We start from the raw sequence: 25,813 nt of genomic DNA on the forward strand, positions 1-25,813 counted from the left end.
CTTTTTTGGTTTCGTATACATTTTAGAATGGTTTTCTCTACTTCTATGAAAAATGATGTTGATAGATGCAGCTGTAAGTCATTACCCTAAACCAATTAACACAGAACAGAAAATGAAATATCACATGTTCTCACTTATAAATGGGAGTTAAATACTGAATACACATGGACATAAAAATAAGAACAGATACTGGGTACTACTAGAGGAGGGAGTGGGGAGTGGGCTGAAAAACTACCTGTTGAGTACTATGCTCACTACCTGGGTAATGGGACCATCCGTACTCCAAACCTCAGCATCACACCATAAACCCATGTAACAAGGCTGCACATTTACCCCAGAATCCATTTTTTTAAAGGAGTATTTCTATGCAATAGGGTTCCAAGAATAGAAAACATCTGGAGCGAGGAGATAATTCTCAAGATATAGCTGTGTTGCATTCTCAATTAAGGGTGAGTCAACTACACTTGTGGGCCAAAGCCAACCTTTCACCTGTTTTTTTATATGGCCTGCAAGTTAAGAATGTCTTTTACATTTTTAATAGATGGGGGAAAAAATCAAAAAGCATATTTTATGACACATAAAAATTATATAAAATTGCTGGGCGCGGTGGCTCACGCCTATAATCCCAGCACTTTGGGAGGCCAAGGTGGGCGGATCACCCAAGGTCAGGAGCTCGAGACAAGCCTGACCAACATGGAAAAACCCCAGCTCTACTAAATATACAAAATTAGCCAGGTGTGGTGGCACATGCCTATAATCCCAGCTACTCGGGAGGCTGAGGCAGGAGAATCGCTTGAACCGGGGAGGCGGAGGTTGCAGTGAGACAAGATTGCGCCATTACACTCCAGCCTGGGCAACAAGAATGAAACTCCGTCTAAAAAAATATACATATAAAATTAAAATTTCAGGGTCCATAAATAAAGTTTTATTGAAATATAGCCATACTCATTCATCTATGTACTATGTATGGATGCTTTCATGTTAAAACAGCAAAGCTGAGTAGCTGTGACAGAAAAAATAAGGCCCCAAATCCTAAAATATTTACCATTTGGCCCTTTGCCAAAAGAGTTTGCCAACCCCTTTTATAAATAATTTCTTATGTCTTACCTTCAAGTTCACTAACTCTATCTTCAGTTGTATCTAATCTGCTGCTAACCCCTTTTATTGAGTTTTTAATTTTGATCATTGTATTTTTTAACTCTAGAAGTTCGTTGTTTTTTTCAAATCTGGTATTTTGTTTTTCATAGCTCCCTATTCTATGCATATAGTTCAGTACTGTCTCTTATTTCTTTAAATACAGTATATTTAATTGCTTTATAAATGATGTGTGGTAATTCCAATTTCAGAAATCTTTGTGAGTACTCCTCTGTTACCAGTTGTTTTACATGGTTCTCATAAAACCATGAGAACAAGCTTCAATAGAAGCTTGTTTCCTTGTGTGTTTAGTTATTTTTTACTGTGAGCTGCTCATTTCCTTGAAAAGTTATTTGTGAGGAATGCATATGTCTTCCTCTATGGAAAGTCTGCATTTATTTCTGCCAGGTGCTTGGAGGCACTGCCAGTCTGGAATACCTTAAACTGAACTCATGGTTTGAGGTTCCCTGGATCACCTGAGTGATGAGAACTCTGGCAACAAATACCAAGTGTTTTTGTTCTACTGCCATGACATACTCAGCACTTTGGTAATTGTTCTTGCAGCCTGCTTTGGGGGTGTAGGTTTATTAATAGTTCTAGTTTATCCTTATGCTGAGTCCTTTGGGGTTCCAGTTAATGTGAAAGTGATTAAAAGATGAAAAATATGGAAAATAAGTTAATATAATGAGAAGGTCTAAAATTTAACCAGAATTTCAGAAGAGGCTTAGAGAGAGAGTCGGGCAGAGGGAATATTTAAAGAGATAATGGCTGAAAATTTTTCCAAAACATATGAAATTTATATACCCAAGAATCTAAATGAGGCCAGATACTGTGGCTTACAGCTGTAATCCTAACACTTTAGGAGGCTGAGGCAGGAGGAACACTTGAGCCCAGGAGTTCAAGACCAGCCTGGGCAACATAGCAAGAGCCTGTCTGTACCAAAAGAAGAAGAAAAAAGAAAGAAGAAAGGAGGAGGAGGAGGAGGAAGAGGAGGAGGAGGAGAAGGAGAAGAAGAAGGAGGAAGGAGGAGAAGGAGGAGGACAAGAAGGAGGAGAAGGAGGAGGAGAAGAAGGAGAAGAAGAGAAAGAAGAGGAAGAAGAGGAGGAAGAAGAAGGAGGAGGGGGAGGAGGAGGAGAAGGAGGAGAAGGAGAAGGAAGAAGGAGAAGAAGAAGGAAGAAGAAGGAAGAAGGAAGAAGGAGAAGAAGGAGGAGGAGGAGGAGGGGGAGGGGGAGGAGGAGAAGGAGGAGAAGGAGGAGAAGGAGAAGGGAGGAGGAGAAGGAGAAGGGAGGAGGAGAAGGAGAAGGAAGAAGGAGAAGAAGAAGGAGAAGGAGAAGAAGGAGAAGAAGAAGGAGAAGAAGGAAGAAGAATGAAGAAGAAGGAAAAAGGAGGAGAAGGAGAAGAAGAACAAGGAGAAGGAGAAGGAGAAGGAGAAGAAAGAAGAAGGAGAAGGAAGAAGGAGGAGAAGAAGAAGGAGAAGAAGGAGGAGAAGAAGAAGGAGAAGAAGGAGAAGAAGGAAGAAGAAGAAGAAGGAAGAAGGAAGAAGCAGCAGCAGCAAGCTAAATGAATCCGAATCAAGATAAATAAAAAGAAAGCCTTACATTGGCATATTTATTCACACTTTATGGAACACTTTTATTTTTCATAAAACCATAGGAAGGGAGTGCTATTATCCACATTTTTTCATAAAGGAAAATTGGGATTCAGAAAGCTAAAATATAATAATTATCTAAGGTCATGTAATACTATGCAGCAGACAGAATTCAAATCCAGTTCTGATTCAAGTTCAGGTCCTTTCCTATACCTCAGAAATAGAATATAACACAACTAGAGAGGGACTTGGTAAGGGGAGATCTCAACTTTGCTGAGGAACTGCCCCCACCAAAAGCAGAATCCTTAACTTGGAAACTTCTCTCTGGAAGTAGGTGGAAACCTTTCTCAGGTATCTGTGAGACAGGAGAGACAGCACTGGACTTCTGAAGACAGCACTGGACTAGAAAAACCTTTGCAGCTAGAGGCAGGACAGTTCTAGCTTGTACCTTAGATTGTGAGTTAAATCAAATGAGGCCAAGCCAATTTACTGTGCTAAAGACCAAGTTAACTCACATAGTTCAAAGAACTGGCCTGATACACAACAGAAAGCTACACAACAGCCTACTCTGCAGGACCCAACTGTCAGGACAGCAGGGGATGAGCATCCTCCTCATCCTCCTCCTTTCACTGCTGAAGACAGTTTAAATACTGTAGTATGTCCTAGAGAACATGCCTTTTGTTCATCAATGTGATTCAACTTGGTAATTACTCTATCTCTTCCGTTCTGGTGGCATTTCACTTGCTTATGGCTTATACTTGATTTGTTTTTTTCCAGAGTACTAAATTAAGGATTTTCTAAGAGTGAAGCCTATGGCATTCTACCACAATCAAATACCCCATTCCCTAGATGTTAACATGAGGCTGACATCTCTCTACTAGCCTGGTATACAGAACACACACTTTTTCCTTCATAGTTGCCTTCATAATGTGTAAAAGTTGGGAGATTTACAATGCCTGAACTCATAGTATGAGGCACCAGAGCCAAGAAGCCAGATGCCAGACTCTTCAGTGGGAAAACCAACCAGCCCCTGGTTTGATGTCTTGTATGTAGGTGTGGCCATTGTCATCAGAGTCAACTGTGGAAAAGGTCTTATGCAAGACAGAAAAGGAAAGAAACACAATTCTGATCCTTCATGATGTCCGCCTGGTACAGGGCAGGGGACACAGGTGCACAAAGATGACTAACAATAGAAAGGAATCACAGTAGGTAGTAAGGTGTTCTGCAAGGATTTATTGAGCATCGGCCATGTGAGCAGGCTTGCAGGGACATGAATGCACAGAGTAGAGAGAGCTGCAACTCAAGGCATGCTTGTCAAATAGGAAAGTACGCAGTCATCCTACCATCATCCATCCATCCATCCATCCATCCATCCATCCATCCATCCATCCAACCAACCAAGCATTCAGTGTTTAACGGGCACCTGACAAACATACGCCAATACTGTCTACGTGCTAAAGACACCAAGAAGGCTAGTAGGGAAGGATCCTGGAAGGATTAGATACTCAATACTTGACAGTCCTCTATGAATTAATAATTTCAATTAAATTCTTACAAAAACTCTGTGAAATAAATTTATTGTCATCATCTTACAGATGAAACTGAGGCTCAGAGTGGTTAAGTAGCTTGACCCAAATCATAAAGAGAATAAAGGTCAGTCTGGGATTTGAACCAAGCTATCTACTAGGCCTAGCTCTGAGCCTGTGCCCTTAAAAAATTAGTAATTATTATGCAATTACAGTACAGTGAGATAACTGTAACAGAGGTAGAAAATTTAAAGGAAGCACAGAGGAAGAGACAATTTTGTGTGGGGAGGAAGTAGTTTTTTTAGTTTTCCAAGTGGGCTAGCAAGGAAAGAGAATTTCAGGCACAGATAACAAGCACAAAGGTAGAGGGAAAAGGAGTGTTCATCTGTGGCAAGAGTGGCAGGAGTTGAAACTGGAGAGTAAGACAGGGAGTGATCACAGAAGGCTGTGCATGTCAGGTGCCAGAGCATCTTTGAGAGGCCCCTACCTCCTGCTGTGACTCAACTGTCCTCTACCCTGCAGAAGAAGCCTTTCCAGGAGACTCCTAGTCCTTCAAACTCCTGGCAGTGGCCTCCTTCTATAATGAGCTGCCTGTGCCAGCCAAATCGAAGGCCTTATGTTTGCACCCATCATCCCACCCTCTCTGGCCGCTGCAGACTGTAACATGCCCCAAGATTCTGCTGACGGCCTGAGGACAGAGGCCCCAGGGAGTCCCCCAGTCACCAGAAGAGTGATGAGAGCTGACCCTTCAAAGTGAGACCCAGCTCTCACAGACCTCTCTGCCACAGAGCCAAGGTATCTTCTCCTTCTACTCACAGTTTAGAGTCCAGATTCAGGAGGAAGCCCAACCGATCATACTCTGAAAAAGAAAAGCAGAAAATGTCACTGAAGTCAAGTCACTGATGATACTAGCATATTGCATCCCCCAGACCTAGACCACGGGGACAGACCACCCTTGGAAAAGAACACAATTCAACTGCTTCAAAGAACGTAACTAAATACATAAACCACAAAACACCAGCTGAACACCTGTTTTGTGAAGGACGAAGTTCAATGCCAGGTATTTCCTATGCATTCTAGGGCAGCCAGTCCTATGTTGGTATACAACTGCCTTCCTTCCTGTATAAATGTGGTAATTGGAACTGAAATTTAGTAAACCATGAAACTGGAACCTGGAAAAGCAAGAGGCTCAGATGCAGTATCTGCTTCCTCTAAGCTCTAAACACAGCATTTGCTGAATCAGCCACCTTAGCCATGGGTTGAGGATGTGGCAGCCAACGGGTCCCCAAATCCATGCCAATTCTCTTCATGGTCATCATAAAGAACCAGTAGATCAGATTACATAAAGAATAGCAAGTTTACAATAAAATTTAAAGATAAATTGATGCTTCTAACAAGTGATCAATCAGTATTGTAATTTATTTAAGTTCTTTGCATCTTGCTTCATTCTAAAATGAGGTTGAAGCAGTTCTATAAAATTGTATGGAGTACAAGATTTTAAAAAGGAGAAATCTGGGGGCCAAAGTGGACATAAACATAGGAAAATGCAGGTGGGGTAAGGAAAAGAGCAAAAGTGAATATCTTAGGGCTCTGTGTGCTTGCTGGAGGAAGATTACAGATCTGTCCCCAAGATTTTCCATAGCCAAAACTAAGCGCAAAGCACTGGTTTCATGGTTCAGCAGTATCCAGAAAATAAACCAGGAGAATCACAGCTATTCTTGATACTAAGACTTGAGGGAAATTTCATGTGTCCTCAAAAACATTTGTATGAGGAAAATGATATGAGGTGTCATGGGATTATTTCTTATGGCTCTGCTCCATAGTTGCAGTGTGTGTGTGTGTGTGTGTGTGTGTGTGTGTATGTGTGTGTGTGTGTCTAGCCAAAAAATAAAGTGGCCTATGAATGCAGTTCTTAGCTGGCCTGGCTCAATCTGAGGATAAAACAGAATACCAAGACCAAAATACTGGATGGAAAAGGCCAGGCAGCAAAGCTTTCGAGGAACTCAGGCTTTAATAAGCAGTGAACAGCAAAAAGAGGGAAGTCACACACGCTGACAAGTACCTCCCAGGAGTCGTTCTGCAAGGCCAATTAAGGCCAGACTCATTGCTTTCAAAATCATCTGAGCTGTGGAGAGAGAATAAATCCTCTTCTTAAAATTGAAGATATCAACTAGGACACACAACTTAATGTAAGGCTTGCCTCCCAAGGGAATGGCCTTGAGCAAGTGAAAGTCTTTCCTCAAAATAATTCTGGTTTTGCTCTAACGCAGGCGAATGGATGAAAGACTTGCCTTAACATATCAAGAACTTACAAACATTGGTAAGAAAAACAAAAAAAGGCTTAAATATAAAATAAAACGAAAAATACAATTTGCAAAGAGTTAGTGTCAAAGTTAAGTGCCCTCTCAACAATCCTATCTTACCATTCCATAAAAAGGAAGCCTCAGCTTGCCAAATACCTGCTACTTTTTCCCTGTATGGTGAAAACCCTGGGGGAACTCTCATGCTGTTGCTCCTCAGACCTGAGCTAAGACTCCCTTAGACAATGAATCCATACTTAGGCAGATTCCTTCCAGAGAGGCCAGAGAATGTTTCCCTCATGGTTGCAAACTCAAATGTCAGGGGCCAAGCAAGAGCATAACACAAATGAGGGAAGTGGGAGAATGTAATACTCTTATACAGCGGCTCACACTACTCAGTTGCATTAAAAAACAAATCCTGTTGCAATGTCTTTTCTTTTCAATTCACTGTTTTTCCTCCCATATATTTTCTGTATAGTAAAAATAATTATATCTGTGGTTTATTATTTGTCAATGGCATCTTAAGTTTTGTTTTGTTTCACACACACACGCACACACTGCATATTAAATTTCTAAGAACTCTGCATTTCTAAAGCAAGTCTGTCCCTTCACGTCTCTCTTGGTCTATCTATTGTTTTCTCTCTTTCATTAAGAGACATGAGGGCAGGACACAGTGCCTCACACCTGTAATCCCAGCACTTTGGGAGACCAAGCTGGGAGAGTTGTTTGAGCTTAGGAGTTTGAGATAAGCCTCGGTAGCATAATGAGCCCTTATCTATTCAAAAAACTTTTAAAAAATTAGCTGAGCATGTTGTTGCACACCTGTAGTCCCAGCTACTCCAGAGGCTGAGGTAGGAGGATGGCGTGAGCCTGGGAGATCGAGGCTGCAGTGAGCTGTGATCACGCCACTGCACCCTAGCCTGGGCAACACGGTGAAGAGTCACTGTATCCCCACAGCCCTCAGAAAAGAGACATGAGTACCAGAATAATTTAAGAAAAGGTAATTGTGAACCCACTGATGATAAATGGCAGCTGGCCCTTGGCTCTAGCGTCAGAGCCCAGAGGGAACTGAGTCCATCTGGAGAGTGTGTGCCCTGCTGAAGGGCGGCTCCCACCAGCTCCTGCTAACTGTGCCAGGCAGCAACGCAGGCCCCGCATTACCACATCTTCCGATTTTTTTCAAGCCAGGAATCTGGATTTTTAAGGTAAAATTTCTAAGTTTATAAACATTGGCAAATGGATTCAAGAAAAATGTAAAGATTATGTGGACTGACAGCTCATGAGGGCTGTGGCTGCTCACAGTAGATGCTCAATAAATATTTGTTGACTGTTATCGGGATTATTTGGTCACAACAGTCTCAAGTCCAAATCAAATTAGTGTAACAGGATGCTAGAAAGAAAATTTTAGCCGGGTCTATAAGGTGATACATTTCAGACACCACAGTGAAGTGCTAGACTAAGATGCGGATTTTCAAAGGAAATCTCTTAATACTTATCACGTAATTCTAAAGGCCTTCCCTACATTAAATATAAATAGCAATCGGTTGCTAGAGATGAAGGGAAAGAGGATTTCAAAAAATATCTTTGTGGGGAGCTGTGTTATGAACAGGGCAGGATGGGTGCCTGTCTCTCACTGCAGCCTCTGAAGGATGCCTAACACGTCCTTAAGGTTTGGAGAACACAGTGGGTTGCCTGGGGCCCACCTCCTACCCAACAAGTCTAGAGGACACAATGGGCAATGGGCGGGCTGGCTGCAGGAGAACACTGCATGGGGACTGGCCTGCACTCCCAGAATCTGTGGCAAAAACTAATGCATGAAGGAGCTGGTGTGGGCTCGTTTCAGGTCCTTTCCAGAAGATCTGCCTGGAGGGTTGCAGGCCCTCGGCCAACAGAATCAACAGGTAAATGCTGGGATTTCCAGGAGCTGCAGAAGTGAGGAGCAAGGCAGTGGCATGGGCATTACCCATACTGGGGCAACCGCAGAGAAGAGGCCCCTAAGATGGAAAGGGGTCATCAGAACACTCACAAAAGCTTTAACTATTTGTCAGGTCCAGAGAGTGCAAACACTCTAGGTCTCTACTGCTCATTCTCTTTCCCTCCAACAGCAATCACGGAGAGGTCAGAGGCAGCAGCTAGTAGCTGGGAGAGGAGGGAAGAGGAAAGACAGGCAGGGCATGCCCTTTCCCCACCAGGCACCTGCCGGCACTGTGAGTTGAAAGCTGTGACTGTTACACAAGATGGGGCACTCTAAGTTTGGAAATGGCAACTCACTGTGACCATGGAATTTTTATTACTTCAGATGTATTGAAGACATGAAAACATTTTAAGGGAACAGTAGGAGACAAAATGAAGGTGTCTGTGATGATCCTTGACATTTCCTGCATGCTCAACATACTGGTTGCACTAACTCAGGGGAACAGGGTGATTTAGTGGTTCACATAACTAAAACATAGGAAGGGGCCAGAGTGCGGAGGGTCTCAGGGTGACCGAAAGTGACTGGAATACAGGGAGGCCATTGGGCCTCCCTCTATTGCCTGTACTCTCTCCTGGTGAGCTTTCTTCGTAAATGAGGCAATGTGACCACCAGCAACCTGTAGGCAAACATCTTCTGCTTTGCCACTGGCAAGGGATTGCATTCGCCCCTCGCCCCTCTGCTCCCAAGGGCGAAACTCCTGGGGAAAGGCTAGGGCTGGCGGAGCTTGTACCAATACTTCATTCTGTTCTAGTCACAGAGACTGAGGATATGGGGTTTGTGGAAAATGATGACTCCCATGTGATACACATGGTTACAAGGAGCATTACCAGAAGAAATGTGTTGTCCTGAACAAATAAAGTCCCCTTGCGAACAATAGGAATAATCTTTGGAAAACTAAAGAGCTAGTAAATCTCCCAGGAAAATGCATAGCCAGCTACAATGAGCCACGGACCCCATTTCTCTCATCCTCAGTCCTCTGTCAAACCCTTCTCATAATGCCCTCTGACTCATGATTCCAACCACCCGGCCCACCCGTCTCTACCTCCTGCCACAGCTGAAGCCTGGCAGACCCTACGAGGCTTTTCTTGAGGCTCTCCAGGGGAGGCTGCTTTTCCTCTCCTCTGCCAAGCACCTGTGGGAATGAGAGGGAGGTGCTTATGACATACTTTGCTGCGATTTTCATCATCTTTCCTGTGTTTGGCATCCTTGGGGCTCTTGGATATGTGGGTTTTAATCACATTTGAAAAAAATTTGGTTCTTATTTCTTCAAATATTTTTCTGCCCTCCTCTTTCTTTTAGGGGCTCCAATAACACATGTATTAGGGCTGCTTGAAGTCCCATAGCTCACCAGTGGTCTGTTCATTTTTTTTCCCCAGTAATGTTTCACTCTATGTTTCTTTTCTTTTTTCTTTCTTTCTTTCTTTTTTTTTTTTTTTGAGATAGGGTCTCACTCTGTGGCCCAGGTTGGAGTACAGTGGTGCAATCCCGGCTCACTGCAACCTCCGCCTCCCGGGTTCAATAGATTCTCCTGCCTCAGCCTCCCGAGTAGCTGGGATTACAAGCATGCAACACCACGCCTGGCTAAGTTTTGTATTTTTAGTAGAGACGGAGTTTCACCATTGGCCAGGCTGGTCTCGAACTCCTGACCTCAAGTGATCCGCCCGCCTTAACCTCCCAAAGTGCTAGGATTACAGGCGTGAACCACCACGCTCGGCCCTTTTCTTTTTTTAAGAGACAGGGTCTCAACCCATAGCCCAGCCTGGAGTGTGGTGGCACAATCATAGCTCACTGCAGCCTCCAACTTCTGGGCTCAAGCAATCCTCCTGCCTCAGCCTCCTGAGTAGCTAGGACTACAGACAAGCACCACCACATTTAGCTAATTTTTAAACTTTTTGTAGAGACAGGGGTCTCACTATGTTGGCCAGGCTGAACTCCTGGCCTCAAGCTATCCTCCTTCCTCAGCCTCCCAAAGTGCTAGGATTACAGATGTAAGCCATTGCACCCAGCCCTCACTCTGTTTCATTTTAGATAGTTTCTATTGCTATATCTTCTAGTTCACTATTTTTTTCTTCTACAGTGTCTAATTTGCTGATTATTCATCCAGTATATTTTTCATCTCAGACACTGTATTTTTCACCTCTGGGAGTTTTTTTTCATATCTTCCATGCCTTTCCTTAATATTCTCATGCTTTCCCCTGCCTTCTTGAACATAGGAATATGATGTAATGCCCCTAGTTCTCTCATTTGTGTCATCTCTAAGCCTGCTTCTACTGATTGTTTTTTTTCCCTCTTTATTGGTTGTATTTTCATGCTTTTCTGAATTGCCTTGTAATTTCTGATTGGCTGCCAACCATGTGAATTTTACCTTGTTGGGGACAGGATACCTGTGCATTCCTTAAGTATTTTTGAGACACAATTAAGTCACTTGGAAACAGTTTGATCCTTTAAAGGCTAGTCTAAGGCTAATTTTGCACTATTACTAATTTTGCCCCACTGCTAAGGCAATACCTTCCTGAGTACACTATGAGATACCCCATGCATTATACAGTTTTCCCACAATTCCCAGTCCTGTGTGACCGCTAGGGATTATCCTGGCTGCCCCCTTCCAGTGGTTCTTTCCCCAGATTCTGGTAGTTTTCCCATCCACATGTACTCATCAGCTGAGAAGTCCAAGGGGGACCTGTAACAAATCCCCTGAGCTCTCTCTCTGTGCGGGTCTCTCCTCTCTGATGATCTGTGAATTCTAGTTGCCCTGGCCTCCTCAAATGCTCAACTGTTACCTCAGCTTCAGACTCTTGGGTTCTCCTTCCCTGCGACATGGACTGCAAACTCTCCAGGAAGTTGGCTTGGACAATTACAGGGCTAACCTCATCTGCTTCCCTTCTTTCAGAGATCAGTGCCCTGTGCTACCAATTGTTCAATGTCTGAAAATATTTCCATATTTTTTTTTCTGTTTTTTCTCAGTCGTTTCTCCTTTCTTCACTTTTCCTTCATTCAGTCTAGACCTCACCTTGCTCAACACTCAGTTCAGCCTGCCCAATTATCTTTCCATTGCGCCCAAACCAAATCTCTCATTCCTGCTCAGCCTTCTCTCCTGAGCTCCACTTTTTTTTTTTTTTTTTGAGATGGAGTCTCACACTGTCGCCTGGGCTGGAGTGCAGTGGCGTGATCTCAGCTCACTGCAACCGCCGCCTCCCGGGTTCAAGTGATTCTCCTGCTTCAGCCTCCCGAGTAGCTGGGATTACAGGCGCCCGCCACTATGCCTGGCTAATTTTTTGTATTTTTAGTACACACAGTGTTTCACTATGTTGGCCAGGCCAGTCTCGAACTCCTGACCTCATGATCCACCTGCCTTGGCCTCCCAAAATGCTGGGATTACAGGTGTGAGCTGCTGTGCCTGGCTGAGCTCCACATGTGTATATCCAGCTGCTTCCTGGACAGCTCCAGTTCAGTGTCCTACAGGCACTTAAAACCTAAACCACACCCCCTAGAGTTCATCTTCATCACCCTCACACACACCCAGAACCTCTTTCTGGATTTCCCACCTTAACGAACAACACCACTCTTCACCCAGCTGCCCAAACTTGAAACCTGGGAGAATTCCTTTATTCCTGCTTCTCTCTTCTTTCTTCTAATTCATTACTATGACCTTTTAATTCCATGTTCTAAATGGATCTCAAATCTAAATGGATCTCAAATCTACTTACTTTTCTCCATTTCTACTCTTCTCGGCCAAGCCAGCTTTACTTCTCACCTGGATTGCTGTACTAGCCTCCTGTTATAGCCAGGTCTTCCTGCCCCTGTCTAATAGATGCTCTGTGCTGTAATCAGAGCTATCTTTCTGTAAGATAAATATGGCCATATCACAATCCTGCTTAAAACGTTTGGTTGGATTCTATTGTTCTCAGAACAAATCCCAATCTCTTCACCTACAAGATCCCTCAAGACCTGGCCTATAGATATCATTCCTACTTTATTTATTTATTTATTTATTTATTTATTTATTTTTGAGACAGAGTCTCGGTCTGTCGGCCAGGCTGGAGTGCAGTGGCACGATCTCGGCTCACTGCAACCTCTGCCCCCTGGGCTCAAGCAATGCTCCTGCCTCAGCCTCCTGAGTAGCTGGGATTACAGGGGTGTGCCACCACGCCCAGCTAATTTTTGTATTTTAATAGAGATGGGGTTTCACCATGTTTGCCAGGCTGGTCTTGAACTCGTGACCTCAGATAATCCGCCTGCCTCAACCTCCCAAAGTGCTGAGATTACAGGCGTGAGCCACCGTGCCCAGCCTCCTACTTCACTTCTTGATTCCCAGCATCACCCCTGCCATATTCGATGTTCCTGCCAGGCTGAACTGTTTTATCTTTCTCCAACATAACTTTATCATCTCCAGGCCTTTGAACATATCTTTCTCTTTATTTAAAGTATTTTCCCTACTGGGTACAGTGGCTGACGCCTGTAATCCCAACACTTTGGGAGGCCAAGGCAGGCAGATCGCTTGAGCCCAGGTGTGTGAGACCAGCCTGGGCAACATGGTGAAACCTGGTCTCTACTAAAAATACAAAATATTACCCGAGCATGGTGGTGTGCACCTCTGGTCCCAGCTACTGGGGAGGCTGAGGTGGAGGATCACCTGAGCCCGGAAATTCGAGGCTACAGTGAGCCATGATTGCACTGCTGCACTCTGGCCTGGGCAACGGGAGTAAGACCCTGTTTCAAAATAAAAAAATTAAATTAAATAATTTCCCAATCCCTTTTCACATTGGTTATTTCCTACACATTATTCCTAAATGATCCACAGTTACCTCTAGCTCAAAATGGTACAAATCAGACTTATCTTTGCCTGTTCCCCAGCCTTGATCCTTCTTGTTTTTAAATGATGGCAATACCATCCAGTCCTCCAAGAAGGAAATTTTTGGTGACCACTAATGTCTCTCATTTCTACATGCAGACCCTGTTCCCCTCCCTATCCCGTCATTGCTTTTGCTTGAGTCTTCACTGTTGCTTGGTTCACGTGGCAACCTCTTGATCTGTCTTCTCAGCCTCATCTCCTGCCACTCCCTTCTTTTATGCCTGAGAGCCTTTATGCCTGAGAGCTACTGCAGGTGACATTTCTCCTACAATGCCTTCACTCATCTTGCTCATCCTTCAAGATAAAGCCATCACTAAAGCTCAATTTCACAGATGTTTTTATAGTACAACAAGGAATTTTACATTTTTCCCTAAATTTCTATCCCTGTCTTATACTATTGTCTCCCCTGCTCTGTGCTCTGGTGATTTTGGCCTCTTTCAGTTCCCTGAATAAGCCACCTCTTTATTCGGTTAATTCCTGCTCATTATTTAGACCCTAGTTCGAAGGCCCTCTTTTAGAAAAGCATTCCTTGCCGGGCACGGTGGTTCATGCCTGTAATCCCAGCACTTTGGGAGGCCGAGGTGGGCGGATCACAAGGTCAGGAGTTCAAGACCAGCCTGACCAACACGGTGAAACCCCGTTTCTACTAAAAATACAAAAATTAGCCGGGTGTGGTGGTGCATGCCTGTAATCCCAGCTACTCAGAAGGCTGAGGCAGGAGAACTGCCTGAACCCAGGAGGTGGAGGTTACCGTGAGCCGAGATCACACCACTGCACTTCAGCCTGGGCGACAGTGTGAGACTCCGTCAAAAAAGAAAAGAAAAAAAAGAAGAGCGTTCCTTGTCCTCCCCTATGTAGACCTCACCCTTCAAATGCTCCTGTGCCACAGTGTACTTTCTCCAGTTTGTGATTATACATTTACCAACAGACGCCTCTCCTCTGCTAGTCTAGAAGTTCCACTAAGACTCTTCTTTTCCTCACAGGTGCATCACCTAACACTATGCTTGGCATGTGGAAGGAATGTTGAACGAACGACATCTTCTCTGATCTAACTTGTTAGCCTAAATGCACCTTATCTGTGTTCTCCAGCCCTTCCAGAACTTATTCATGAACCTGCAATGCACATCTGTTGTTTCTGTCCTTTTAGAAACAAGCCCCTTGGGTTTCCTTCAGGGAACTGCTCTTCTCCCATTGCAGGCAAGTGGTGAGACTGTCGATGGGATTTATGTCCAAAGTGTAGGCACCTGACAAAAGCTAGGTTAGTGGGACAATTTCTTCCCTAAACTCAGCGACACGAGGGAGAAAAATAATGTGCTGAAGAGGGGGACCACTTGTTCCTGCAACCTAGATTCCTGGGGCTGCCCTTCATGTTCTTTCTGAGGGCTCGATGTTTAGCTTCCAATTGGATTCTGTGGGTACCCATGTCCTTCTGGTAAATTCCTTTTTAAAAACAGTTATCCCCAGTCAGTTTTTGTTGCTTTCAATTAAACTATCCTAGCTTACATGTATTTGGGTTCTCGTAAAGGGCAGGGCTCACCTCTGCACCTAATATCACATCTGGCACAGAGTTGGTATTCCATAATGTACTGAATGGATGGAAGAGTGGAAAGAGTGACCAAATAAGCAAGGCAGCCTAGTAAGTGCCCTGAGACCTGGAGTCTTTGTCTTCCTCCACCCCTTGCAGTGAGGGGGCAGTGCTGGTGGTAGCAGTGATGGCAGCAGCAGGGGCTTCCTCTCCCTCTCCTTCTCCTCGCCTGCCATCTTCGACTGCAGTGATTCCCTTGCTCTGGCCCTTCCTGGCTCCCAGCCTATCTGATTACATCACTGTCACCTGCCCACAGCGAGCCTCCTCTGGCTCTTCTTAGGCGCAACTAACTGTCTGCCACACTGTTTATTTAATGCCCTTCACACCTTCTATTTTCTGGGTTTTGCTTTGGGGTTCCCTTTTAAGAACTCCCAGTTTGCCAAGGCAGTTCCCTCCCATCATGTATAAAGGCCTGAAATTTAACCCTCTCCACAAAGACTTCCTGAGTCACCTGAGTCACTGGCGTCTGTCTGCTCCATCTCAACCAAGGTCTTCACCTGACAAGCACTTTACTCTCAGCCCCAGCCTCATAGTCATGTTACTGATTATTCAATCTGTGTGTGGCCCCTCACAGAGTTCCCTGACTAGCAGGAAAATTTAAGCATCATCTTTAGGAAGTGTAAATGAGAAAAGAAAGCAATCAGGAAGGCATAGGCATTATGCTCCAGGAATACAGGAGCAGAGCTTCTCTACTGCTGGGGTTGGGCAAGGTTACAGATCCCAGCGCATCTCCTTTTTACAAATGTGTTCTTAGAGTTGCATGTGAATTTGCCTTATACAGAGGAACTGCTATTTTGAGTGTACCAACACTTCAGGGACTATTCACCTCTCAGGTAGTGGCATGAAAGTCTGGGTCTCACCAGCAGCCCAATGATCCCAGAACTGTACAAAGAACAGAACACTCTAGGAATCCCAGGCCAGCCAGGCACAATATGCACTCATATTCCAGCTCTCCTAGCACCTGAAGATACTCTCCTCCCCAGGTATGAAAGCAGAAAGCCAGCAGAAGTGTTTAGTCTGATGGCTTAGGCTTCCTGCTTTGGCCAGGCTGGAAAGCCCAGGATTACAAAAATCACTGACCAAGGAGCACGTGTGTCTCTGCCCAGCTCCAGGTGGGGAGTGACATGGCTGATGCAAATCCCTGACCTTCCCCTCCTGCACGTGCACCAAGTCAGAGGTGTGAATGCACAAAGTGCTTTTTCAGATGTCTTTGAAATTAACCATTAACTCTTCCATTGCCGCCTTAAAGGAATAAGTCAGTCTAGATGTCATAGCAAAAGATTCATATAACTTGTTGGATGAACACTGGAACACAGATGTAAACTCTTAAAAGGTTCAGAAACTGGACATAAACAAAAGGATCCCATGTATTAAAGTGTGAATACATGTAATAATGAAACCTTGTTACACATAAAGCAAAATTAACAGAACTAAAAGAAAACTACACCGTTGGTCTACCATCATAAACCACTGAAAAATCAGGCTCACAAAGTCTGTGAGAATTCAGAAGATTTGAACAGAACAATTACTAAATTTAAACTAACAGACATACAGAGAACCTTACATCCAACAAATGGTAAATGCACATTCCTTTTTTTTTTTTTGAGGTGGGATCTTGCTATGCTGCCCAGGCTGGATTCAAACTGCTGGGCCCAAGTGATCCTCCCACCTCAGCCCGAGTAACTGGGACTATAGGTGCGTACCACTGTGCCTGGCCTACAAGACATGTAGGGAGCATTTACAAAACCCGACCAGGCTAAGCACGGTGGCTCATGCCTGTAATTCCAGCATTTTGGGAGGCCAAGGCGGGTGGATCACAAGGTCAGGAGTTCAAGACCAGCCTAGCCAATACAGTGAAACCCCGTCTCTACTAAAAATACAAAAATTAGCCAGGTGTGGTGGCACGTGCCTGTAGTCCCAGCTACTTGGGAGGCTGAGGCAGGAGAATCGTTTGAACCCGGGAGGTGGAGGCTGCAGTGAGCCAAGATGGCGCCATTGCACTGGGCGACAGAGTGAGACTCTGTCTCAAAAACAAAAACAAAACAAAACAAAAACCAACCAATTGTGAGGCCATAACATAGGGTCAGCCTCCAACTCTTAATTTAAAATTTAAGTATTGAGAAGCTATCGCATGGAATAACATTTTATTGCCGGCAACAAAATACTGTCAGTTATTTCCCTTGAAGTGATAATGCTCACTTTCATTACTGAGAAAATGTCTGCCAAATTCCAAAGTCTGAAAAACCACAGTCTGTCAACTGTACTTTCAAGTAAAAATTATGTTCCATGAAAAATGTTGCATGAAAAACTCATGGAGCAGAGTGTTGCCCAAGAGGCTGCTGGTCAGTGGCAGGCCGGCCAGGTGAGGACTCCCAGGGGAGCACAGCTCCAGGTGAAGGGCAACACACCTGTTCTCACATATTGGGTAATATCGCTGCTTATGTGCATTGAATGTAGCCTTTTATGATCTCCAACCAACTCCAGGGTGACTGCTCTAAGAATTCATATACATTTTGCAATAGAGCTTCACGCTATTTTGAAATACCTGATACAAAAAAGTGAGATTAGATTTGAAATCCATTTGTTCTAACTGAAGAAATTTCAACCTTACAATTTTGATTAAGGAAAAGGAAGAGCTGTTGGATTTTTAAAATATAATTTCAACTGCTGTAAACATCTGAGTAAGTATAAAAATGATTTTATATTTTTGTCAGTTATTTGTGTGAGTTTTTGATGATAACTGAGTATTTTTTAAGAGAGTATCATTAAAAAGCCTTGACAGGAGTTATGTGAAGCCTTCCCAGACAAAACTCCTGAATAAAAATTTATGAACACTGAAACAAGCTATAGTTTTTAATTAAAAACTTGAAAAGATTTTTATGGTATAGCAATTCAATATTTAATAAATTTCTTAATACTTTGTGTTTCATTTTGCTCATCATAGTTCTTTTTGGTTTGTTTGTTTGTTTGAGACAGGGTCTCACTCTGTCGCCCAGGCTGGAGTGCAGTGGTGCAAACTCGGATCGTCCCACTCTTGACCTCCTGGGCTCAGGTGACCCTCCCATCTCAGCCTCCTGAGTAGTTTGGACTAAAGGCGCAATGCTGCTGGGACTATAGGTGCAATGCTGCTGGGACTATAGGTGCAATGCCACCACGCCTGGCTAATTTTTTATTTTTTTGTAGAGACAGGTTTCACCATGTTGCCCAGACTGGTCTCAAACTCCTGGGCTCAACTGATCCTCCTGCTTTGGCCTCCCAAAGTGCTGGGATTACAGGTGTGAGCCACCATACCTGGCCTGTTCATCACAGTTCTGTAATATTAAAAAAAAAAATCACAAATGTTTTCACAACGCCCTATGTAGACAACTCCAAGTCCTCTCCTATTTGTCCTAGTATAGCACATAAGTATTACTTCCCACCTACATTCTGATGTGCAGTTGGGAGCACCAGGCTGTGCAGTCACATCCTGTTCCAGGACAAAAGAGAGAGCTTCTTGAAGGTTCCTGAAGCCAGGTGTCCTACTGTAGCCTCACCTTCAGGCTACTGAGCCCCAGAATGGAATTTCAAGGAATACGGTTGTACATGATGAGCCTAACATGCTACTGGCATTTTCGTTGTGAGTGACCCACTTCCTTTTTTCATTGTAATGAACCACCACAAATTCCAGTCAGCTGTCACTGTACCTGGCACAAAGAAGATGCTTATTAAATGACTGCTACTGATGACAACTACAAATATTGCCCATGAACACCAATTTAAGGAGCATTATTGAGGTATATAAAGTTTGGTATTTTATGGGATAAAAACATGAACTTGGTTCTATCAGAAATTGCCGTGCTTTGAATTATAATTCACAAAGCCACATAGGCAGGATAGTCCATGAGGCAAGAAAACTCCATTTACCCAGAGAAGCAGCTCTGCTGCCAGATCTTCTTTAAAGTGGTCTTTGGCTCCAATCTCTGGGCTATGATGAATTGCTAAGTACAAAGGGAATGGCAGTAAATGGAATGAGGACCTACCCTAGCCAAAACAGCTCTATCATTTCTTAAGAAATGTCACTGTACAATCTCTAAAAAAAAGTCATGGGGTGTATTAAACATATGTAATATATGCCATGGCTTAGGTGGAGGAAGAAGTTGGCAATAGTTCCAAATGGGCTGTCAGGGTTGCAGAATGAAGGGACTGAGAGGAACTACTATTTATTGAGCATCTTCCTTTGTATTCATGCTGTTCTCAGTACTGTCACCTATACAGCCCCATGAGGCAGGTACTATATTTTACAGATGAGGAAAGAGAGGTTTAGACAGGGGAGATATGTTCAAGATTCCCCAGTCATGAAGTAGGCTAGCAGGGATGCCGTGGAACCAACCCAGGGCTGATTCTTTCCTTTACGTTATGCCCACAATGACTCTCAGAGGAAACAAGAAAAGCAGACCCTCACATTAGCAGCACAGTTTCCATGACAGCAATGATGTACTATTACCTCCCATCTCCTGCCCCAGGGTGATGTCAGAAGGCCCTGGCCATACCACACATGAATCATGGGAGTCAAAAGAGGCCTGAGAAGGTCTGGCCAAAGTGCAAATAGCTCCCACATCATCTCAAGTCAGGGAAATAAACCACAACATGGGATCAATTAATCAAAGAGAAACTAAAAGGAAAAGCATTTTTCTAAAATAAACACAGAAAAGCCCACTGACCTAGACTAAATTAACTGATTCAGTAAAATAACTTAGAAGTTTACAAACTAAGATCCAATCTCAAATGGGTGTATGTTGGTGTGGGGGAGGTGAGAGGCCTAGTAGGAAGCTTCTGGTAACAGAGTCCCCTGTGACTATCAGGCCTCCATCTGAGCACAGCACAGCTCTTCTCCAACGTGGCATACTGGGGGCCAAGGAAGCATGACATGTCCTTGGCCCCAGGTAAGAGAATCACAGGCTACAGAAGGAGCCCTGGAAGCCCCCTCCCACGGCAGCCAAAGATGTCACTGCACCCATCTATCTCTCTTCTGTCTTGGGAAAATAGCAGATATCTAGGGCTGAGTACTGCAGTGAATTTAATCCTATTCACAGCATCAACTGTGTCCGGGCCATCCCAGGGCATCTTGCACTAAGCTGCAGGAGGATTAGGAGGGACAGCATGTCAAAACAGCTGCTGGTACAGGAAATGGGAAAAAATGGCTCACTCTGCAGTTTGTATCTTAAACTTCATGGAGCTTACCACCTCATAGGATAGATAGGGCATAAATACTCACTGAAATGGTCTGAATGTTGGGTGTCCCCTGTGAATTCATGTGCTGGAACCTGATATCCAATGTGATAGTATTAAGAGGTGGGGCCTTTAGAAGGTAATTAGGTCATGAGGGCTCCACCCCCAGGATGGGATTGATATTTTTATCAGGGAGGGCTGAGGGAGCCTATTTGCCTCTTCTGTCTTGTTAGGACACACACAGAAGGTTCCATCTGTGAGGAATGGACCCTTTCCGAACACTGAATCTGCTGATGTCTTGATCTTGGACTTCCCAGCCTTCAGAACTGTGAGCAATAAATTTCTGTTGTTTATAAATTACCCAGTCTAAGGTATTTTTGTTATAGCAGCCCAAAGAGACTACGACAATCACAAAGCAATTATTAAACAAAATAAGAGAGAGCTCTACTCCCCAAACAAAAATAACTTAATTTTTTCCCAGTTATTAAAATAACATATGGTCAATACAAAAATCCAAATCCAAAACACTTATAAAGAATGAAGTAAGAACCATTTGAAACCCCTATTTACCTAGGGCTAACTGCTACAAATATTTTGGTGACTATTTTCCCAGAAATCTCTCTTTCCATAAATACTGTATATGTATGAACGTACATACTTAATTTTACCTACACTTGGCCTTAATATGCATGCTGTTTGTTTGTTTTGTTCACTCAACAATATCCTCGACATCTTCTGTGTCAATAAAAGTAAAACTGCATCATCATTTTAAATGACTGCAGTTACTCCAATGAATGGATATGCCATTATTTATTTGACCTCAAGCACTCCTTAATTAGTGAATATTATTGTTCCTAATTTTCTATTCTTTAACACCTATTTATTTAACACTTACTTAGCACCTATTATGTGCCAGACGCATTCTAAATACCGGTGATACAGTGATGAACAAAACAGACCAAGTCCTTGGCCAAAATGAAGCCTACATTTTAGTGGGGGAGATTGACAGTGTGCAAGTAAATAAGTAAATAGTTTGAAGGAAGGAGGCATGCTAAGAAAAACTGAAGACATACTTTTTTAGAGAAGGACTGGTTAGAGGAGTGGACTACTTTAGATGAAGTGGTCTGGGAAGACCTTCTGGCGGAGGTGACAGTGGGACAGAGGCCTGAAGACAGCAACGCAAAGCAGGAGGTAAGAACAGTCTAGGAAGTGGGAACAGCAAGCACAAAGACCCTGAGGCAGGAAAGGACCTAACATCCTCAAGGAGCCACAGGCATGCCAATGTAGCGTGAGGGCAGTGGGCTGAGGGCAAATGAACTACAGGGAAATTGGAGAGGTTAAGTAGGACTCAGGAAGGAGGGACAAGTTTGGATTTTATTGTAAGTGTATTGTAAGGTCACTGGAGAGGCTTCAGTGGTAACAAGACAGGATCCGATTTATGTTTCTGGAAGATTACTCTGGCTACAAGGTACAGAAGGCAATAAGCGGCACAGACAGGCCAGTCAGGAGATGTTTCTAGTCTAGGGAAGAGAAGATGGTACCTTGGGCAGTGGTGCTAGAAAGAAGCGGCTAGAGAAGAACACATTGTGAAGACAGGAAAGGGGGAGAGGGTAAAGGAAGAGGAACAATCAGGGTGATTCGAGGTTTGCAGCCTGAACTTTCAGTTGTGTAGATGGGGAAGAAAAAGTGGGAGAGGAACTAGTTTCAGCATACAGGTCCTATATATGTTTCATCAGATTTATATATAAGCATTTACACATAAGTATTTGGTTTCGGGAAGCTGCTATGTGTTTTAAATTTGGTTTTCAACTGTTCATTGCTAGTACTTAAAAACATGATGAACTTCTGTGTTTTGACCTCGTATCCTGTCATCTTGCTAAACTCAGTTATTAGTTCTAGGAATGTTTTTGTAGATTCCTTGGGATTTCCTATGTAGGCAATCATGTCATCTATGAAAACGGTTAATTTTGTTTCTTCCTTTCCATTCTGTATCCTTTTTATTGCTTTATTACATTGACTAGACCTTCCAGAAGTGTTTCCTGATGTTAGGGGGAGAGCAGTCTTTTACCATAAAGTATGATGTTTGCTGTAGGTTTTTGTAGATGGCCGATGTCAGGCTGAAGAAGTTCCTTTCTATGTTTGCTGAGCGTTTTTATCATAAATAGATGTTGAATTCTGTCAAATGCGTTTTCTTCATCAATTAATAAGACCATGCAGTTTTTTTTCTTTAGACAGTTAATACGGTGGATTATATTGATTTTTTCATTGTTGAACCAGCCTTCCATTCCCAGGATAAACCACACTTGGTCACCAAATTTGGGACATTTTAGCCATTGTTTCTTCAAAAATTTCATATGGAACTCTGAAGACACGAATGATAAATCTAGTATTGTGCCACAAGTCACTAGGCTCTGTTCAACTTTTAAAAGATTTTCTCTGTTGTTCCAATTGGATAGTTTTATTGCTTTATTTGGTTCTTCTTTATATTTTCTTCCTCTTTTTTTGTTTGCTAAGACCTTCATTTAAAAAAATCTTTAATAATTTTAAATTTTTTTAGAGATAGGGTCTCACTGTCACCTAGGCTGGAGTGCAGAGTGCACCTAGGCTGGTGTGATCATAGCTAACTGCAGCCTTGAATTCCTGGGCTCAAGTGATCCTCCTGCCTCAGCCTCCCAAGTAGCTGAGACTACAGGTGTGTGCCACCATGCCTGGCTAATATTCTTCTTTAATTTTGTAGAGAAGAGTTCTCTGCAATGTTGCCCAGGCTGGTTTCAAACTCCTAGTCTCAAGTGATCCTTCTGCCTCAGCCTCCCAAAGTGTTGGGATTACAGGCATGGGCCACTGCACCTAACCTTTACTTTTTTTGCAAAGATTTTCTAGTTTTCTATTCATTTCAACAGATTTTGCCTTTACTTTGGGGAGCATTTTTATCATAGCTGTTTAAAAAGTCTTTGTTAGATTATTCAAACATCTGTGTCACCTCAGCACTGGCATTGGTTGATTAACTTTTCCCATGCAAGTTCAAATTTTCCTGGTTCTTCATTTTGGTTCATATCTGGGATATTCTGAATCTTATTATGAGACTCTACATCTTGTTTAAATCCAGTGGAGAATGTTCATATTTTTGTTTTAGCAGACAATCGACCAGGTTGGGTTCGGGCAGCAAATTCCAACTAGCCTTCTGTGGGTTGTGGTTTCAACATCAGTTCCATTTTCAAAGCCTGTTCAGAAGAGTCCTCTGTGTGTGCATCCAGTCTGGGACTTGGGCAGTGGTCTGTCCCTTAGGTCAGTTCTGAAAGTCTTTGGTATGTTGTTTAGAATCAGATGCATACATGCACAGCTTGGGTTATCCTGAAGTCCATAAATAACTTAAAGGGGTTGCTTTCCTGAGCTCCCTTTCCCTTTGCTTTCTCTTTCCTGCCTTCTGGTTTCTTGTGACTCCCCTTCCTGGGCCTCTGGCCAGAAAGCTGGGGCTTTAATTACCACATTATGCCATGAATTTTCTGAACTGCACTCAAATCTGGGGCCAAGCAGCAGGAAGGCAAAGACAGAAAACAAGCAACCAAAATTGCACCCCATCCTCTTGGGACTATAGCTCCTCTGATCAGAGAGGAAAGTTCCTCTCTCTCAGTTTTAGGTGCTTGAAGGGCCTACTGCTGGCACTCTCCCAACCACCATCACTGTGGGATTGCCTGGGGGCTGGGGCATGAGGGAACAACTCTTGGGATATCCCCCTCTGTCTGAGCCTTGGGAGCCCTTTTCCCACCCCAGAGCTTTAACTAGAGGTCTTTTCCTGAAGCTGTTTGTGCCTTGGTGTCCATTGCTGGGGTTTGGGGTGCCTTGAGTCCAAGACATGGGACACTGAAGGGAAAATAGGAAACTCACTGCCAGTTCAGTAATACATTGAATTCTGGTATTCTTCCCCTATCTGTCTGCTACTATTTATGTTTCAGAGTCCTCAAACTGCTATTAAATGCATTCTGAACAGGCCTTTAGCTGCATTCAGAGATAGAGTGAGTGTGCTCACTCTGTCTTATCTGGAACTGGAACCTTTTTCTTACTTTTAAGTACCTACACTAACAGAAAGAAAGTCAAATAGGGATTAATTCCAAAGTTATCCTGCTAAAGTTCTAAAACGTTTTTGGCGATGTGGTATGCCCAGCGCTTTGTAAATTCTCTCCAAATAAAACAGTAAAGTGGCCACTGTGAAGACCTCTGCCCAGCTCTTGCCTGGTACCATTCCCTTTTAGGCTTGATGCAAAGCAGGAGATAGCAAAACTATTGGCCTCTTGCAAATATTCCATGAGAGCATGAATAAGGCAGAACTAGGTGTCGAAGCTGGTAGGTGTTGTCGGGAAAACTGAAGGCTAGGTAAACTGAAAACCAGTTATAATTTGAGGCTGACTCTGAATCAACTTGATCTATCTTCCACTAAGAGGGAATCAGTGGAAAAATGTCTGAATTCTCATTCTTTGCCAGCCTTCACTGAGAACCTTGTACAAACCTGGGAGGCTTATTGCCATGGTCCATAGTTATTTGCAGATTAAGCCCAAGATCTTTTTATAACTCCAAGGGAGATGGAGGCTGAGAACCAAAATCCCCTTGAACATTATTAGCTGTACGTTGAGGTTTTATGTACTTTTCTATATATTTGCTATATTTTACATTTTTAATACAAAGCACAGCTAGTGAGTTACTGTAAAATGGACACCTATAAAACCCCTTCAGGTCACTAAAAATAATATATCAACACACTAGAAGCCCCCCTGTGCCCATCCCTCAACATACCCCCTTGAATACCACCATCTAGCTATTATAGAATTCAATTCCTTGCTTTTCTTTATAGTTTTAATACTGAATTATGTATCTAAAAGCAAATATGGTTTAATTTCATTTGTTTTTGAACTTTTTATGAAAGGATAAACACAGTATGTACTGTTTTGTCTGACTTCTTTCACCCAACAATATGTCTTTAATATTTATCCATATTGTTGCATCTGGCTATGGTTTGCTCATTTTTACTGTTCCCTATGAATATAATACAATTTGCATAGTCATTCTACTGTTGTTAGGTATTTGGATTGTTTTTGGTTTTTGACAATTATGAACAATGTTCTTATAAACATTCTTATACACATATCTTGCATATATATGTCCTGTTATGTATAAGCATCCATTTCTGCAGATAATATACCTAGAGGAGGAATTGCTAAGTCACCAGGTATGTGTATATCCAAATTTAGCTAGATACTGCCACAGTTTATTCCACAGTGGTTGTACCAAATTATGCTCCAACAAGTAGAAAATCAGAGTTTCCACTGCACCACATCCTTATCAACATTGGAATTGTCAAGCTTTTCAAGTTTTGCCATTTGGTAGATGTGTATTGATATCTCATTGGGATTCTAATTTGCATTTTGCTGAGTACTAATACAATCAAACACCTTTTCATAGGTTTATTGGCCATTTGGACTTCCTCTTTTGTGAAATGCCTGTTCAAGTCTTGCTCATTTCTGTAATGAGTTGCTCCTTTATTCCTATTGACTTCTGTCGTTCTTTGTTCTGGAAACAAGCGTTTTGTTGATTATTTGTGTTGTAAAGATATTTTTTTCACTCTGGATTTCCTTTCACTCTCTCTCTTTTTT

General features: G+C 43.0%; 1 protein-coding gene across 26 annotated transcripts in view; it reads right to left on the reverse strand.

Annotated features, from left to right (window-relative positions):
* ST3GAL3 (ST3 beta-galactoside alpha-2,3-sialyltransferase 3) overlaps positions 1 to 25,813 on the reverse strand; it is a 224,899-nt gene that overhangs the window by 111,112 nt on the left and 87,974 nt on the right. For 18 of the 26 annotated variants that reach the window (XR_010158522.1, XR_010158433.1, XR_010158474.1 and 15 more), the window contains 1 exon segment: positions 5,065 to 5,107. Coding sequence is in view for 19 of the 26 variants with exons in the window: in XM_016952333.4 (XP_016807822.2) it covers positions 5,065 to 5,107 (43 nt within the window). In the remaining 7 variants the exon portion in view is untranslated. 26 annotated transcript variants of the gene reach the window in all.

The sequence above is a fragment of the Pan troglodytes genome, chromosome 1 (assembly GCF_028858775.2).
Source record: "Pan troglodytes isolate AG18354 chromosome 1, NHGRI_mPanTro3-v2.0_pri, whole genome shotgun sequence".
In the NCBI taxonomy this organism is placed as follows: domain Eukaryota; kingdom Metazoa; phylum Chordata; class Mammalia; order Primates; family Hominidae; genus Pan; species Pan troglodytes.